The 13,968-nt window shown below is 42.6% G+C and overlaps 3 protein-coding genes across 3 annotated transcripts in view; all 3 read left to right on the forward strand.

Annotated features, from left to right (window-relative positions):
• Nucleotides 1-2,144, forward strand: part of LOC140924473 (uncharacterized) — a 24,710-nt gene extending 22,566 nt beyond the window's left edge. The window contains exon 8 of the mRNA XM_073374498.1: nucleotides 2,133-2,144. The gene's annotated coding sequence lies outside the window, so the exon portion shown is untranslated. The remainder of the gene's footprint in view (nucleotides 1-2,132) is intronic.
• A 27-nt stretch (nucleotides 2,145-2,171) lies between these two features.
• LOC140924479 (UDP-glucuronosyltransferase 1A5-like) lies at nucleotides 2,172-7,821 on the forward strand. Its single transcript, XM_073374503.1, has 5 exons — nucleotides 2,172-2,405; nucleotides 3,833-4,439; nucleotides 5,590-5,796; nucleotides 6,392-6,680; nucleotides 7,484-7,821. The coding sequence occupies exons 1-5, from the start codon at nucleotides 2,256-2,258 to the stop codon at nucleotides 7,764-7,766; spliced, it is 1,536 nt and encodes a 511-aa protein (XP_073230604.1). The 5' UTR covers nucleotides 2,172-2,255; the 3' UTR covers nucleotides 7,767-7,821.
• Nucleotides 7,822-7,938: 117 nt separating this feature from the next.
• LOC140924477 (UDP-glucuronosyltransferase 2C1-like) lies at nucleotides 7,939-13,455 on the forward strand. The gene is made up of 5 exons (XM_073374501.1): nucleotides 7,939-8,803; nucleotides 10,385-10,991; nucleotides 11,333-11,539; nucleotides 11,939-12,227; nucleotides 12,739-13,455. The coding sequence occupies exons 1-5, from the start codon at nucleotides 8,546-8,548 to the stop codon at nucleotides 13,019-13,021; spliced, it is 1,644 nt and encodes a 547-aa protein (XP_073230602.1). The 5' UTR covers nucleotides 7,939-8,545; the 3' UTR covers nucleotides 13,022-13,455.
• The last annotated feature ends 513 nt before the right edge of the window (nucleotides 13,456-13,968 follow it).

The raw sequence follows: 13,968 nt of genomic DNA on the forward strand, positions 1-13,968 counted from the left end.
TGGTAGCCGGATTGTGCTAGCATAATTTTAAGCATAATTCAGCAAAACGAGCATTATTTTAAGCTTTTATTTCAGTTTAGCACTGCTAGCATAATCAGAGCTTTTGTGCGTTGAAAACAAAAAAACCCATCATAGCTCTAGAATAATTCAGTTTGTATTTTATTTCTGTATTATTTTTGGAAAATATTGAGGTCTGTGCTAAGGCCCATGGTCAAATATGGTCCGGCAGGCGGCAGAGGTTACCCTGTGCGTAAGACCGAGACTCAGGCCACCACGCTTATGGCTCGGCGGCTCGGCCTCTCAGGCCTCAGATCAGAGATAGCATCGTCCTCGAGTACATCCACTTCCACCACTTCCAGTGCCCTACCGAGAGCTTTAGGCCCTGTTTACATGGAGAGAGGGTAACCCTCCTAGAAGGGTTACCCTTCTAGGAGGGTCAATAGATAGCCCCCGTTTACATGTGTAGGGTTATCCCCGGGGCTATCTCAGTGCAAACAAAACCGCTGAAACCTGAAGCCATCGCGCGGTCGCTTAGCATGTAAACACCAAAATGGCGGACAAACGAGGTGTTTTGGCATTCTGTATCATTCCGGCGTGGATTAGTCACTCTTGCCAGCATTGTTCGACGAGATAGTTCCCCAGGTTCATAACCACGCGAAGACATGTTTGTAGTTGGCGGGAATATGACAGTAATCTGATCACCCTAAACTTGACCCTCCTAGGAGGGTAACCCTACCTCGAGTGTTTACATGGCTTAAATAAACAAAAACATGACCCTCCTAGAAGGGTAACCCTAGCAAGCAGGTAGGGTTACCCTCCCCCTGGGGTAACCCTACCTCGCATGTAAACGAAACCGGGAAAAACAATAGAGGAGGGTAACCCTTCCAGCAGGGTTACCCTCCCTCCATGTAAACAGGGCCTTAATCTCTAGAGGACGTGTTCCTAAAAGTAATACCGGAAAGTACAAGGAAAGAGGTAACTCAGATCCAAAGAACATGAGTCTTCGTGATCGAATCGAAGAATTCCCAGGGGAAAATTTGTGTCGTCGAGGTGGAAAACTGCTTCGCAATGGGTGTAAGGAGATATTGAGCTCTAAAAAGAGCATTCTCACAAACCACTTGGCTTCCAAAAAACATGCCGCAGGCAAAGAGAAGTTAAAAGTGAGAAGTAAAAAAGTGAGATCATGTGTGCACATGCGTATTTGCGTTGCTAAAGACTGTAAGACTGGAAGGTGGACTATATGAATGTTCATTAAAGTCAAAATTGATAGAGTTAAGCTACTGATGATCTTTATTTTCCTTAAAATCAGTGTAAAATCTAAGTAGCATAATTTCGATGACAGAGAGCATAATTTTCAGAAAGTAGCATAATTTTGGCATAATTTCTAAAAAATATGAGCACTGCTAAAAGCATAATATGCTTTTTTTACGAGCACAATCTACCAAAGCCTATCTCACCCCGGCTCCGGCAGCCAAACCCCGCGGACGTGGTCTTCGATGGCCCACGTTCGATACCGTAAAATTCCGAAAATAAGCCCCTCCATGTATAAGCGCCTCCAAATATAAGCCCTCCAAACTCGTAATGCAAAAAACCCTCCGTTAAATCGCCCTCCAAATATAAGCCTCCTCAGGGGTTGGTACTTGGAAATTGCCCTCAAATACAAAGTAAAACAAAGCAAAAACGTTGAAATTTTCTTCTAACAGGATTGCCCAATCGATTTTGAAACGCAAACTTCCCTCCATAGATAAGCCCCTCCGAATACAAGCCCCTCCAAAAATAAGCCCCTGAAAAAGGGCCTTTGAAAAATAGAAGCCCCGGGCTTTATTTTCGGAATTTTATGGTATATTAAAATTTTAATATGTTTCAGAGTCCTAAGGGACGAAATTGCAAATTTTTCACGACTCTATTGTCTCGAAATTCCAAGAGAGACTTGAATACAAAGAAAACCAAACCAATTATGGAAAAAATGACGAGAAAACCTCGGAGTCATGTAAGAATTTTATCATATCGAACGTAGGCTATTAGCTTTGATCCACCGCATGGACTATAGTGTATATAAAACAACTAAGAAAAAAAGGCGGGCGCAGCTGATCCCAACTCTAGTTCCTAGGGCTTTTCCCTTCTTCTTTCAGCGCCGCTGACTCGCCCCAGAGCTCTCATAAGACGCTGCTGTATTGGAATTGAATAAGACTGGGGAGGAGAAAGTCTTTTAAATATAAGCGTGATGAAGCGTGACATCTTTGATCATAATCAATATGGCTTGTATGTTAATGTTGCTGTATACACTATCGCTGTTCGTCAGCCCCGTTTTAACTGCCCGAATCGCTGGTTTTCATGTTTTTGGAGGTTCACAGTACATGAACATGCGACGGATGCTGGAAGAACTGTCCTCACGCGGCCACGAGGTAGAAATAAAAATAATTCGTTTTCTACTTTTATCAATTTTATATAATTTTGTTTGGCTCTGGGTATCTGAATATTAGTGTGCTTGTTAGACTAGCACTGACTTGATATGACAGGCATGTTTAACCATTCAAAACAGTTTGTAGACACACGCAGAAGGCAACGAGCCGATGATGCAGTCTTACCAACATTTTCATGGAAGACATCACGCGATTTGTGAGGTGCTGCACGTGCAACCGGAAGTCGCTTCTATTCCCCTAACCTCCCTCGCCGGTCCTGGAGGAGCACCTGGTAATCGAGCATAAACCGGAAGTGGATCGAAAATTTCTTTGCCGTCCACTGCACAACTACCACGTGAAAAAGCCTTTTAGTTCCTGCTTCGGATCTCCTCTAACTTCAGCTCTAACTTAATTTCCCAACTTTTGAGACTGGGTGAACTTGAATAATCGTGAAAAAAGTTTAAAAGGAGAGCGAGAACGTCGATCATTTTTCTCAGTGACGTTTCCATTGGAGAGGACTTTGCTGAAACGCAAGGTCTCTACTATCCCCTATTTGCATTACTTCTCCGCGTTGTCTAATTGGCTCAAGTTTGGTTTCCGGGAAACTACCCACCCACCCCTCCCCTAAGCCATCACTTTGCCCTAAGTGAGAAATAAGTGTTAATGTTAGCTTAGGGGAGGGGTAGGTGGTCAGTTTCCCAGAGACTGAAACGCAAGGTCTCTTCTATCACTTATTTGCATTACTTCTCCGCGTTGTCTAATTGAATTTAGGTTTCTGGGAAACTACCCACCTACCCCTCCCCTAAGCCATCATTTTGCCCTAAGTGAGAAATAAGTGTTAATGTTAGCTTAGGGGAGGGGTAGGTGGGCAGTTTCCCAGAAACTGAAACGCAAGGTCTCTTCTATCCCCTATTTGCATTACTTCTCTGCGTTGTCTAATTGGATCAATTTAAGTTTCTGGGAAACTACCCACCTACCCCTCCCCTAAGCCATCATTTTGCCCTAAGTGAGAAATAAGTGTTAATGTTAGCTTAGGGGAGGGGTAGGTGGGCAGTTTCCCAGAAACTGAAACGCAAGGTCTCTTCTATCACTTATTTGCATTACTTCTCCGCGTTGTCTAATTGAATTTAGGTTTCTGGGAAACTACCCACCTACCCCTCCCCTAAGCCATCATTTTGCCCTAAGTGAGAAATAAGTGTTAATGTTAGCTTAGGGGAGGGGTAGGTGGGCAGTTTCCCAGAAACTGAAACGCAAGGTCTCTTCTATCACCTATTTGCATTACTTCTCCGCGTTGTCTAATTGAATTTAGGTTTCTGGGAAACTACCCACCTACCCCTCCCCTAAGCCATCATTTTGCCCTAAGTGAGAAATAAGTGTTAATGTTAGCTTAGGGGAGGGGTAGGTTCTCATGATACATTTCTGTCCTTTAGGTCGCATTGTTTACTCCATCTAGTCAGCAAATCAAACCCAGTGAAAAGATACAGCACCGGACGTACCAAGTGCCATTTAAACCTGACTTTCTTGACGATTTCATTCGACTTGAAATAGAAGGGCGCACATTCGAGTTGTTCATGAAAAAGTCTGGGATACTAAACGGCTTGTGTGGAGGCGCTTTAAACAGTACAGACATGCTTGATGAACTAAAGAATTACGACCTGATTATTTACTATGGTGGTATATATTGCGCTCCTTTGGTTGGAGAATTCCTTGACATTCCAAGGGTGGAAATCTTTCCTTATCCGCCAAATATTTTATTAAACGCTTATCATATGACCCCCATGCCTGTGTCCTACGTTCCACGGCTTATCAAACCAGATCTCACTGATAAGATGACTTTTGGGGAACGGGTGATAAATTTGGTAGCCTACCTTGGCAGTAGACTAGTCTTGAGTCTCGTACTTGACAGGTCAATGAATAATCTTAAGATCAAGTTCAATATCAAACCTGAAAGAAGTTTCCAAGAAGCTGTTGGTGATGCAGAAATGGTCATAATTACGGCAGACTTCGCACTGGAATATCCACTTCCTTTGTTGCCAGGTATTCAAGTAGTATTTTGGGAGCTTAAGCAATCACGACGACTATTCGCAAGGACGATTTTTAGCGCGTTGAAACATTGTTGCGGTATTGTATTGCAACGCTGTGTTGCGCTATTGCGTTGTGTATCGTCCCGTGTAAACATCACCTTTATGAGCAAAACAACAGCTCTGCATGTCCAGCTCCTTAAGAACTGATTTCCAGGAAAAGTTGCCTGTACATGACATATTGCGTGGGTCGAAATAGAGGCGATAAAGTTTAAAAGGAGCAAATGCAGTTTTTTAGCGACATTTTCACTGTCCTCGTAGTTTCTTAAGCTCCCTATAGTGATTACGAAGACGTCTAAAGATAATCGTCACCCTTTTTACTTTTTGTTTTGGCCATTCCGAGGCAACCTCTTTCCCAAGGTTCTCCTTCAAGAACCCAGGGGACCATTCTCGTTCCCAGAGCCACTCGGCTTAATTTGTAACGAAGACCACGTGACCAAGAAACGACGGGCTCTGGGGACGAGAATGCCAGGGGACGAGGTCGATTTTGCGCTTGAGTATGCGCAGAGACTGGGTCGGTCATGTGTAGAATTGCACTATGGGACTCTGTAGGGGACGCTGTCACTTCTTTCACTTGCGTAGAAAACTGGGTCAAAACTCATCCACTAAAACAGCCCCATAATGCAATTCGACACAAAACTGACCCAGTCAGATGGCTAAAAAACGTTTTCACATGACGTCGCATTCGTCATGTCCCAAAACAATTAATCCTGTGGGAATTGAGGCTTTTTTTTTATGTAAAAGCTTTCTTTTGTTTCAATACAATTGCATAGCAGCCGGTCACGAGAGTGAAAAGGCTTTATGATCACAAGAAGTCATTAAAACTTAAGTAATAAACAAAATTACTTAGAAAACCTTCCGCAGTTCTTGCAGACGCTTTTCTAAGCTGGCAAACTGTTATATAACTTAAAATAAGACCATTAAAGTAATGGAAACGAAGCAAATTAAAAGTTTTAAAGATTTTAGCTGGAATGTATACAAAACAGGTCGATTCATTTGGTGATCGCCAGAACCTTACCGTCACCGCATTTTTAGTGACCTTTGAAACACTGGCTCTTCGTCAAATTCGTTAACCTACTTTTTTCTTATTTTATGTTTATCTGCAGGTCAAGTTATGGTTGGGCCCTTGAGTGTCAAAGATCCTAATCTCATCCCCCCTGATTTTGAAGAATTTATTAGTAGTTCAGGGGGGAATGGTTTTATCATAGTTTCCTTTGGATCGAACGTAGCTTCTCTTCTCCCTCAAGCGGAAGTGGACATGTTAGCTTTAGCGTTTGGAAAACTTAAACAACGAGTTGTGTGGAGACTCAAAGGTACTGTCACTTAAGGACAAACGTCGTCGTTAAAACATCCAGTCCCATGAATGGTTGTTAAAAGATCCCAGATTTCATATGTAACCATGCGCAAGTACTGCTGATTACATACGATTTTTTCCTCAGACTCAAAGTTTAGAACCACCTTGTACAGCATAATAAACAGTACCACAGGAAAGTACTGCTCAGTAGCTTTCATTTGAATGGTCACATCATAGGATTTCATCCACAGACTCAAAAGTTAGCACCACCTTGTACAGCATAATAAACAGCACCACAGGAAAGTACTGCTCAGTAGCTTTCATTTGAATGGTCACATCATAGGATTTCATCCACAGACTCAAAAGTTAGAACCACCTTGTACAGCATAATAAACAGCACCACCGGAAAGTACTGTTCAGTAGCTTTCATTTGAATTGTTACACCATATTCACAGACTCAAAAGTTTCGAAACGTTCAACATATCTCTTGTTAATTAGCCATGGGAGTGAATTGGGGCTTCTGGGTCACTTAATTAGCCAATTTGACTTAAGACCTTATGGGGCTGGGTATAGTTCGTGTTTCATATTAATATCAGATAAAACATTTCTTTCAGGTTACATACCTTCATTTCTGGGTTCAAACATTAAAGTAGTGGACTGGTTACCTCAGAATGATCTTCTGGGTCACAAGGACATCAAAGCGTTTGTGACTCATGTAGGACACAACAGTCTTTATGAGTCTGCATATCATGGAGTTCCTGTGGTAGCTGTTCCATTATTCGCAGATCAGTTTGCGAATGCCAAAAAAGCGCAACACTTTGGTCTTGGTTTGACAGTTAATCACAGAAGTACTACTGTCCAACAACTTGTTGAAACAATCGAGCTGGTCGTGAGAGAACCAAGGTGATATCTGGTTTCAGTTTCTTCCACTGTTATCAGTGTGTATATGTATAAGTGTTTTTAAGTCGATTTTTTTTTTCGAAATCGCTGCTTGCTAGAGGCCAACATCCCCAACGGCAGTTTAAAGCGAGAGAGGTTAGAAACTAACCACGCGTTTCTCTCCTAGTCTCCATCTCCGCCTTCAAAGCCACGCCTGTAGAACTTTTGGTTTTGTGACCAACTCAAAATTAAGGCTACTTTACAGCCAGTGTCTATACGTAAATATCAAGGAATATTTCTTTCTTAGGCAATATGACTCTGCAATCACGGTCATAATTGGCTGAAACATTTTCGGAAACACAACATAAGTACATACATACTCTGACTTCTTGCCCGAGAACACTTATTGCACTTATTGCACTTCATAAGGCTTACATGGGCATTAACCTTTCGGAATGAAGTTTGAATGCTGGGGAAGAAATGCACAAGGTTTTCAACAATTATGATCGGGAAATTTGCTGAAAATGAGAGGTGTGAATGATTGCCTAAACTAATTTCGGCAAACGAGGCCAGTTTTGCCACCGTTCCATGACATTATAGCTGCCCCACAAAAGGGAATCTAAGACAGTCTTGGATTCTGGATTCCAGTCTTTGTCAGTGGAACTTGGATTCCGGATTACAATCCTTAGTGGGATTCCGGATTCCTTGAACTGTATTCCGGATTCCAAAGTCCAGGATCCGGATTCCATAGCCAAAATTTCCCGGAATCAATCGGGAATCCAGATTCCTTTTCATGGGGCGAATTATAGCGTGGCTGTATTTTCCAGATTCAAGCAGAGTGCCATGCGTATCTCCAGTCTGTTAAAAGACCGTCCACGCTCCCCTCTTCAAGAGACCTGTGATTGGATAGAGTATGTGATCAGACATGGTGGAGCTCGGCATCTCAGAGCTCAAGTGTTTAACATCCCTTGGTATCAGTACTTCCTACTTGATGTCATAGCTTTCCTTGTTGCTATGGTGACCTTGGTTGTCGTGGTGATCAGGTTGAGCTGTACATGCCTATGTCGTTTGTGCTGTAAAAGGAGCAGCGACAAAGCCAAGAAGGATTAAACAAGAGTAAAACCACCAACAACAAGAAACAAAAGCTCAGCCGAACCTTAAAATGCGGCTTTTGTTTTGTGTATAGTGCAGTTGAAAACTTAGAAAATGGACTTTGAATACTTTGCGCCTCAAAGTACAAAGACAACATTTATATGTGGAACTGACCTAGCTCTTTAAGTATTGAACGTATTTGCCTTGAGCAGAGTACCTACTGACTGTTCCCCAGTCGTCTTCCACAACCTCTCCATAGTGTTGCACGGCCTGGCGCGTTACGCGAAGAAGGCTGGGGACGAGTCAGAAGTACCTAGTCAGTCTCGTCCCCAGAGTCTTTGTTATCATTGTCCTGATCTTTGGTGCTGATCAAAAGGATTGCAGGGTCTGGGAACGAGCTGGGTGCCGAGTCGGATAAACGGCGCGCTTAGCCCCACATTGGGCTCAGAGTGGGCTCCTTTCCTTTTCTTATTGTCATATTTTAAAGACAAGTGACGAAAGGGGTACCTAAAATAGTCTATAAAAGGGTTCGGGTTTGGACCTCAGGACGGAGCCTCCCCTTATAAAACTTTGTCGAGCACCCCCCGGGGTCCTACCCGGTAGACACTCTCCCCCCAACCTCTCCGCTGCTGTTACAGTGATATGGCCGTGGGCATCCCCATTCCCAAAACACTAGGGATATAGGCATCCCCTCCTCATATTACCTTAGCGATTTGGGTTAGGGTTACAGGGGATGCCCGTATCACTAGGGTTTTGGGAATGAGGATGCTAATATCACTGTGACACCGCTAGCTTAAATGACTTGCCCTAGTGGTCTCACAACACGCTGCTGTTTTGAACAAGACTGGGTACGAAACCCAATAAATATGAGCATGGCGAATCGTGACATCGTCAACATAATCAATATGGCTTTCATGTTAATGTTGCTCTACATGCTAACCTTGTTCGTCAGCCCCGTTTTAACTTCCCGAATCGCTGGTTTTCATGTTGTTGGAGGCTCACAGTACATGAACATGCGTCAGATCCTGGAGGAACTGTACTCACGCGGCCACGAGGTAGGGTAAAAAAGAAAAATCGGCTATATACCTTTACCAATGTTATATAGTTTTGCATGGTTCCGGTATATCCCAGTAAGCTTGGCCCTGGATCTCGGCCTTGGATATCTGAATAAAAGCTTTTAGTTTTTAGTAATGATAGCAGTTGATATGCCAAATATGTTTAACTTGCTAAAAACATACAGAAAGCAACGAGCCAATGATATAGTCTTGTTTACATTTCACTTCACGCGATTTGTGATTTGGTGCACGCACTTTTGTGTCACTGGCTGAAGGCCAGTATGCATTGTCAAAGTCCGGTTCGTCTGTCTGGAAGGGCATTTCTATTGTCCTCATAGCCCACGGCGTTAATGCGTATCCTTCGGAGTAAAGGTACCGAGTTCGATACTTGCTATTGGCCTTTACCTCCGACTTTTTTTCCTTTCTTTTTTTTTTAACCTCAAAACTTTTATATAATAACCGAGACTATCGCTTTTGTTATGTAAACATTCAATTTAAAAGTCACAAATTTGCATAAATTAAAACAACTGCCATTTTAAAAATTTCATCTTAATATGGTAATTCTGTTATGACATGTGCGTGCTTAATCTTGGCTAGTTTCTTGCCAGTTGCAATACCGTAAAATTCCGGAAATAAGCACCGGGCTTATATTTTTCAAAGGCTCTTTTTGAGGGGCTTATTTTTATATTCGGAGGGGCTTATGTACGGGGGGAAAATTACGTTGCACAATCGATTGGGCTAGCTTATAGTTGGAAGGGAATTTACCGTTTTTGCTTTGTTTTAATTTGTATTTGAGGGCAATTTCCAAGTACAAGACCATCAGGGGGCTTATATTCGGAGGGGCGATGTAACAGAGGGATTTTTTGCGTTAAGAGTTTGGGGGGCTTATATTTGGAGGGGCTTATTTTCGGAATTTTACGGTATTATTATCTGAACCATATCTGAAAAAGAAGACTATCCCCGTGGCCACCGAACCAATCTTAAAAGTTGCTAGCCGGCGGAGCTGGCGGGATTCCTTTGCCCGGGGTCCCACTAATCCCGCCAGCTACGCAGATCTAACACTGTAGCCTACATACCAGACGTTTGGAAGTAATATCGTTGCTTTTCCATTGCGCGCACCCCGTTCCTCAGGCCACGTGTTTAAAAAAGTGCGCGTGCAGAACGCTACAAATCGTGACTGCCGTGATGAATGGTTTTGTTTTGCATGCAAACATGTCACGTCGTTTTTAATGGACAATGGTTACTGGGGTACAGACTATTCAATGCCAGTAAGGATCAGTGAGCGCATGTCCTGTCAGAGGACATTTTTTTCAGTTTCCGCCCCGCATTCCCTCGAGTCTCCCTCGCAGCCAACTTTTGTCTCGTCGAGGAGGGTTGTGTGACGCAGCAAAAACGGCTGTGACGGAGAAGATCCCCTCTGAATTCAACTCCAACTTTATCATTCCCCCACTTTTGAATAACCGAGTGAATTGATGTAATAGTTAAAAACTTGTAATTGGGTCGCTGTGCCTGTATCGTAAGCTCTCTCGCCTTTTTGCACTACTTCTCCGCGTTGTCTAATTTTGCATTTCTGTACTTTAGGTCGCATTGGTTTCTCCATCTACCCAACAAATCAAACCCAGTGAAAAGATACGACACATAATTTACCATGTACCATTCAATCCTGACTTCCTTGACGACTGGTTACGACTCGAAATAGAAGGGCGCAATTTCGAGTTGTTCACTAGAACGCCTAAGATAATAAACGGCTTGTGCGGAGGTGCTTTAAACAGTACAGACATGCTTGATGAACTAAAGAATTACGACCTGATCATTCACTTTGCTGTTATAAATTGCGCTTCTTTGGTCGGAGAATTCCTTGACATTCCAAGAGTGGAAATTTTCCCTTATCCGCCAAATATTATATTCAACGTTTACCACATGACCCCTATGCCTGTGTCCTACGTTCCACAGCTTAGCAAAGCGGATTTCACTGACAAGATGACTTTTATACAACGGGTGTTAAATTTGGCAGCCTACTTTGTTGGCAAACTAGCCTTGAGTATTGTAACTGACAGAACAATGAATAGTCTTAAGATCGAGTACGACATTAAACCTGAAAGAAGTTTCCAAGAAGCTGCTGGTGACGCAGAACTAGTGCTAATTACTGCAGACTTCGCATTGGAGTATCCACTGCCTCTCTTACCAGGTATTCAAAAAATGATTATGATTAATAAGCAATGAGGAAACTCTATTTGGCGCTACGCCCCCCCCCCCCCCCCCCCCGTCAAATTTAAGGCCACAAAAGTAATAGGAAAGACATAGCAAGTAATAAAAAATTTAACGTCTAAAAAGCGGTCATGATTTTAACCAGATTATACAGTAACACAGATTAATGCATTTGGTTATCATGAACTTGCACGTGCCGCCACTCAATACTGGTTTTGATTTTCCAACTAAGGTGACGGATACAATAATTTAGCTGCCTTTAAGGCAGGTGAATGAAAAAGCTGACGTTGAAGCGCCATCTTTTTGCCTTTTATCTAACAGGTCAAGTTATGGTTGGACCATTGAGTGTCCATGATGCTAAGGCTATCCCCCGTGATTTGGACGAATTTATTAGTAGTTCAGGGGGGCAAGGTTTTATCATCGCTTCCTTTGGAACGAACGTAGCTTCTCCTCTGTCTGAAGCGGAAGTGGACATGTTAGCTTTAGTGTTTGGGAAACTTAAACAACGAGTTGTGTGGAGACTCAAAGGTACTGTCACTAATAAAGGGAAATTAAATACTTCATTGTTAAGTCGTCCGCTCTCAAGAGGGATTGTAAAAGATCCCAGATTTTAAATGGAAGCGTATGAAAGTACTAGTCCTGACGAAGAGTTTTCAGTTTCATCGCTTCAGAATATGAACCTGAATATGAATATGTACCTCGGGAAAGTACTGCTCACTAGCTTTCAGTTAAATGGTCACACCATAAGGTTTCATCCATAGTTTCAATGAAAAGCTTCGATAAGTTAGAACGTCGTTACGTCTTCGCGATAATTGACCATTGGGGTGAATTAAGGTTTCTGGATCACCCAAATAGCCAGGTTTACCAAAAACCTTAGATTGTCGGGTTTCATACTGATATCAGATAAAACTTCATCAACTCTTTCAGGTTACGTACCTTCATTTCTCAGTCCAAACATTAAAGTAGTGGACTGGTTACCTCAGAATGATCTTCTTGGTCACAAGGACATCAAAGCTTTTGTGACTCATGTAGGACACAACAGCCTTTATGAGTCTGCATATCATGGGGTTCCTGTGGTAGCAGTTCCATTGTTCGCAGACCAGTTTGCGAATGCCAAAAAAGCGGAACACTTTGGTCTTGGTTTGACAGTGAATCATAAAAGTACTACCCTGCAACAACTTGTTGAAACAATCGAGCTGGTCGTAAGAGAACCAAGGTGATTTCTGGTTTCATTTTTTTCTACTGTATAAGCGTTTTTAAGTGCAAAACGGTTCAATTTTTTTTTCGAAATCGCGGCTCGCTAGGCCGGGGCTCACATGCCCAGCGGTAGTTTGAACCGGGTGAGACTAGAAACTAGCCGTCTCGCCCAGTCTCCACGTTTTGAGCGACGCACGTTCACCGGAAGCGGACTTTTTGCACTATTCCGCGGTGATTTTGACCAAATTCTTGGGCAAATCGTCTCTTTAAGAGTAAAGACACTAAGAAATACAAATTTGGTCGCGTCAAGGCGTATTAAATGAGAAAAAGTCTCACTTCCGGGTTTACGTGCCTCGCTCAGAAACTTCGCTGCTTACACTCCCTAATACCAACGCAAAATTAAGGGTGTTTTGCAGCTAACTGTTGGAGTGTCAAAGTACGTCAAAATCAAGTGTGGTAACCTCGTCCCTAGGGTCTTTCCCTTAAAAATCCCTGGAGACGTGGTTGATTAGCGTGGCTGTATTTTCCAGATTCAAGCAAAGTGCCATGCGCATCTCCAGTCTGTTAAAAGATCGTCGACGCTCCCCTCTTCAAGAGACTTGTGATTGGATGGAGTATGTACTCAGACATGGTGGAGCCCGGCATCTCAGAGCTCAAGTGTTTAACATCCCTTGGTATCAGTACTACCTACTTGACGTCATAGCTTTTCTTATTGCCATGGTGACCTTTGTTGTCATGGTAATAAGGTTGATATGTAGCTGCCTATGTCGTTTTTGCTGCAAGAAGGACAGCAACAAAGCGAAGGAGGAATGAACACATGAAACGAAAACCAGTTCGGTAGTTGTACTGTCACTCAAAGAAAACTGAGTTCTTCAGTTGTTTTGTTTACTGCATTCAAGTCTTAGAATCCTATTCTCTTTTTAACCGGTGGAAAGCAAAGAATACGTTGCTTCTCTCTCTTGTTTTTTCTATGAGTCCTAATATCTACATACAAATTCTCTAAACCGATCTCCCTACATTTCTTCTTTAAATAAGAAATTGTGAGAACTTGTAAAAAGATCAAAACATAATCATTCGATCTATTCTCAAAACGTTTTCTCTAGACTACATATTGATGTTGTGAGGAGAAAATAAACGTTGATCAATCCTAGCAAGTAAAGGGTTATTACCTGTGCTACGAAGCGGAAACAACATGTCGGGCTTGAATTCATTAAGATCGATGGAAGTAAAAAGGGTTAGGACTTTTATAGAGAGAGCTAAATTAATCTGAGGAGAAATACTATCATTTTCGGGAGCGGCCCCACTTTGTTTTTTAAAACACCCCCTTAATTCAGGGTCTTTATTCAGTGGTGGATCCAGGGGGAGGGTCCGGGAGGGCTTGAACCCCCCCCCCCCCCCCCCCGCACCTATCAGGCCTGACGCTTGATTGAGACCGAAATTTTTACATTAACAGGATCATATATCACTTTCTTACTAGCTGATTTTTATAATGAAACGTGCCTTGTATTTTCCCACTAAACTAAATTCCAGGGATATTCAAAAATGTAATATATTGTTTTTGAGTACCCTCCTATGATCTGTTCGCCTCTCCTCGCAAAGTAGTATTTCCCGCGCTGACGGCAACCGGCGTTCACAAATTGAGAAACATGTCGTCTTCTCTGTCAGAAGTAATTTGCCCCCGCAAAAGTTCAACAGTCCTTTCTAAACCAAAGTTTGGACCACCCCTCCCCCCCAATCAAAAATGTCTTCTTTCACTACTT

The sequence above is a fragment of the Porites lutea genome, chromosome 14 (genome assembly GCF_958299795.1).
Source record: "Porites lutea chromosome 14, jaPorLute2.1, whole genome shotgun sequence".
NCBI classification, from domain to species: Eukaryota; Metazoa; Cnidaria; class Anthozoa; order Scleractinia; family Poritidae; genus Porites; species Porites lutea.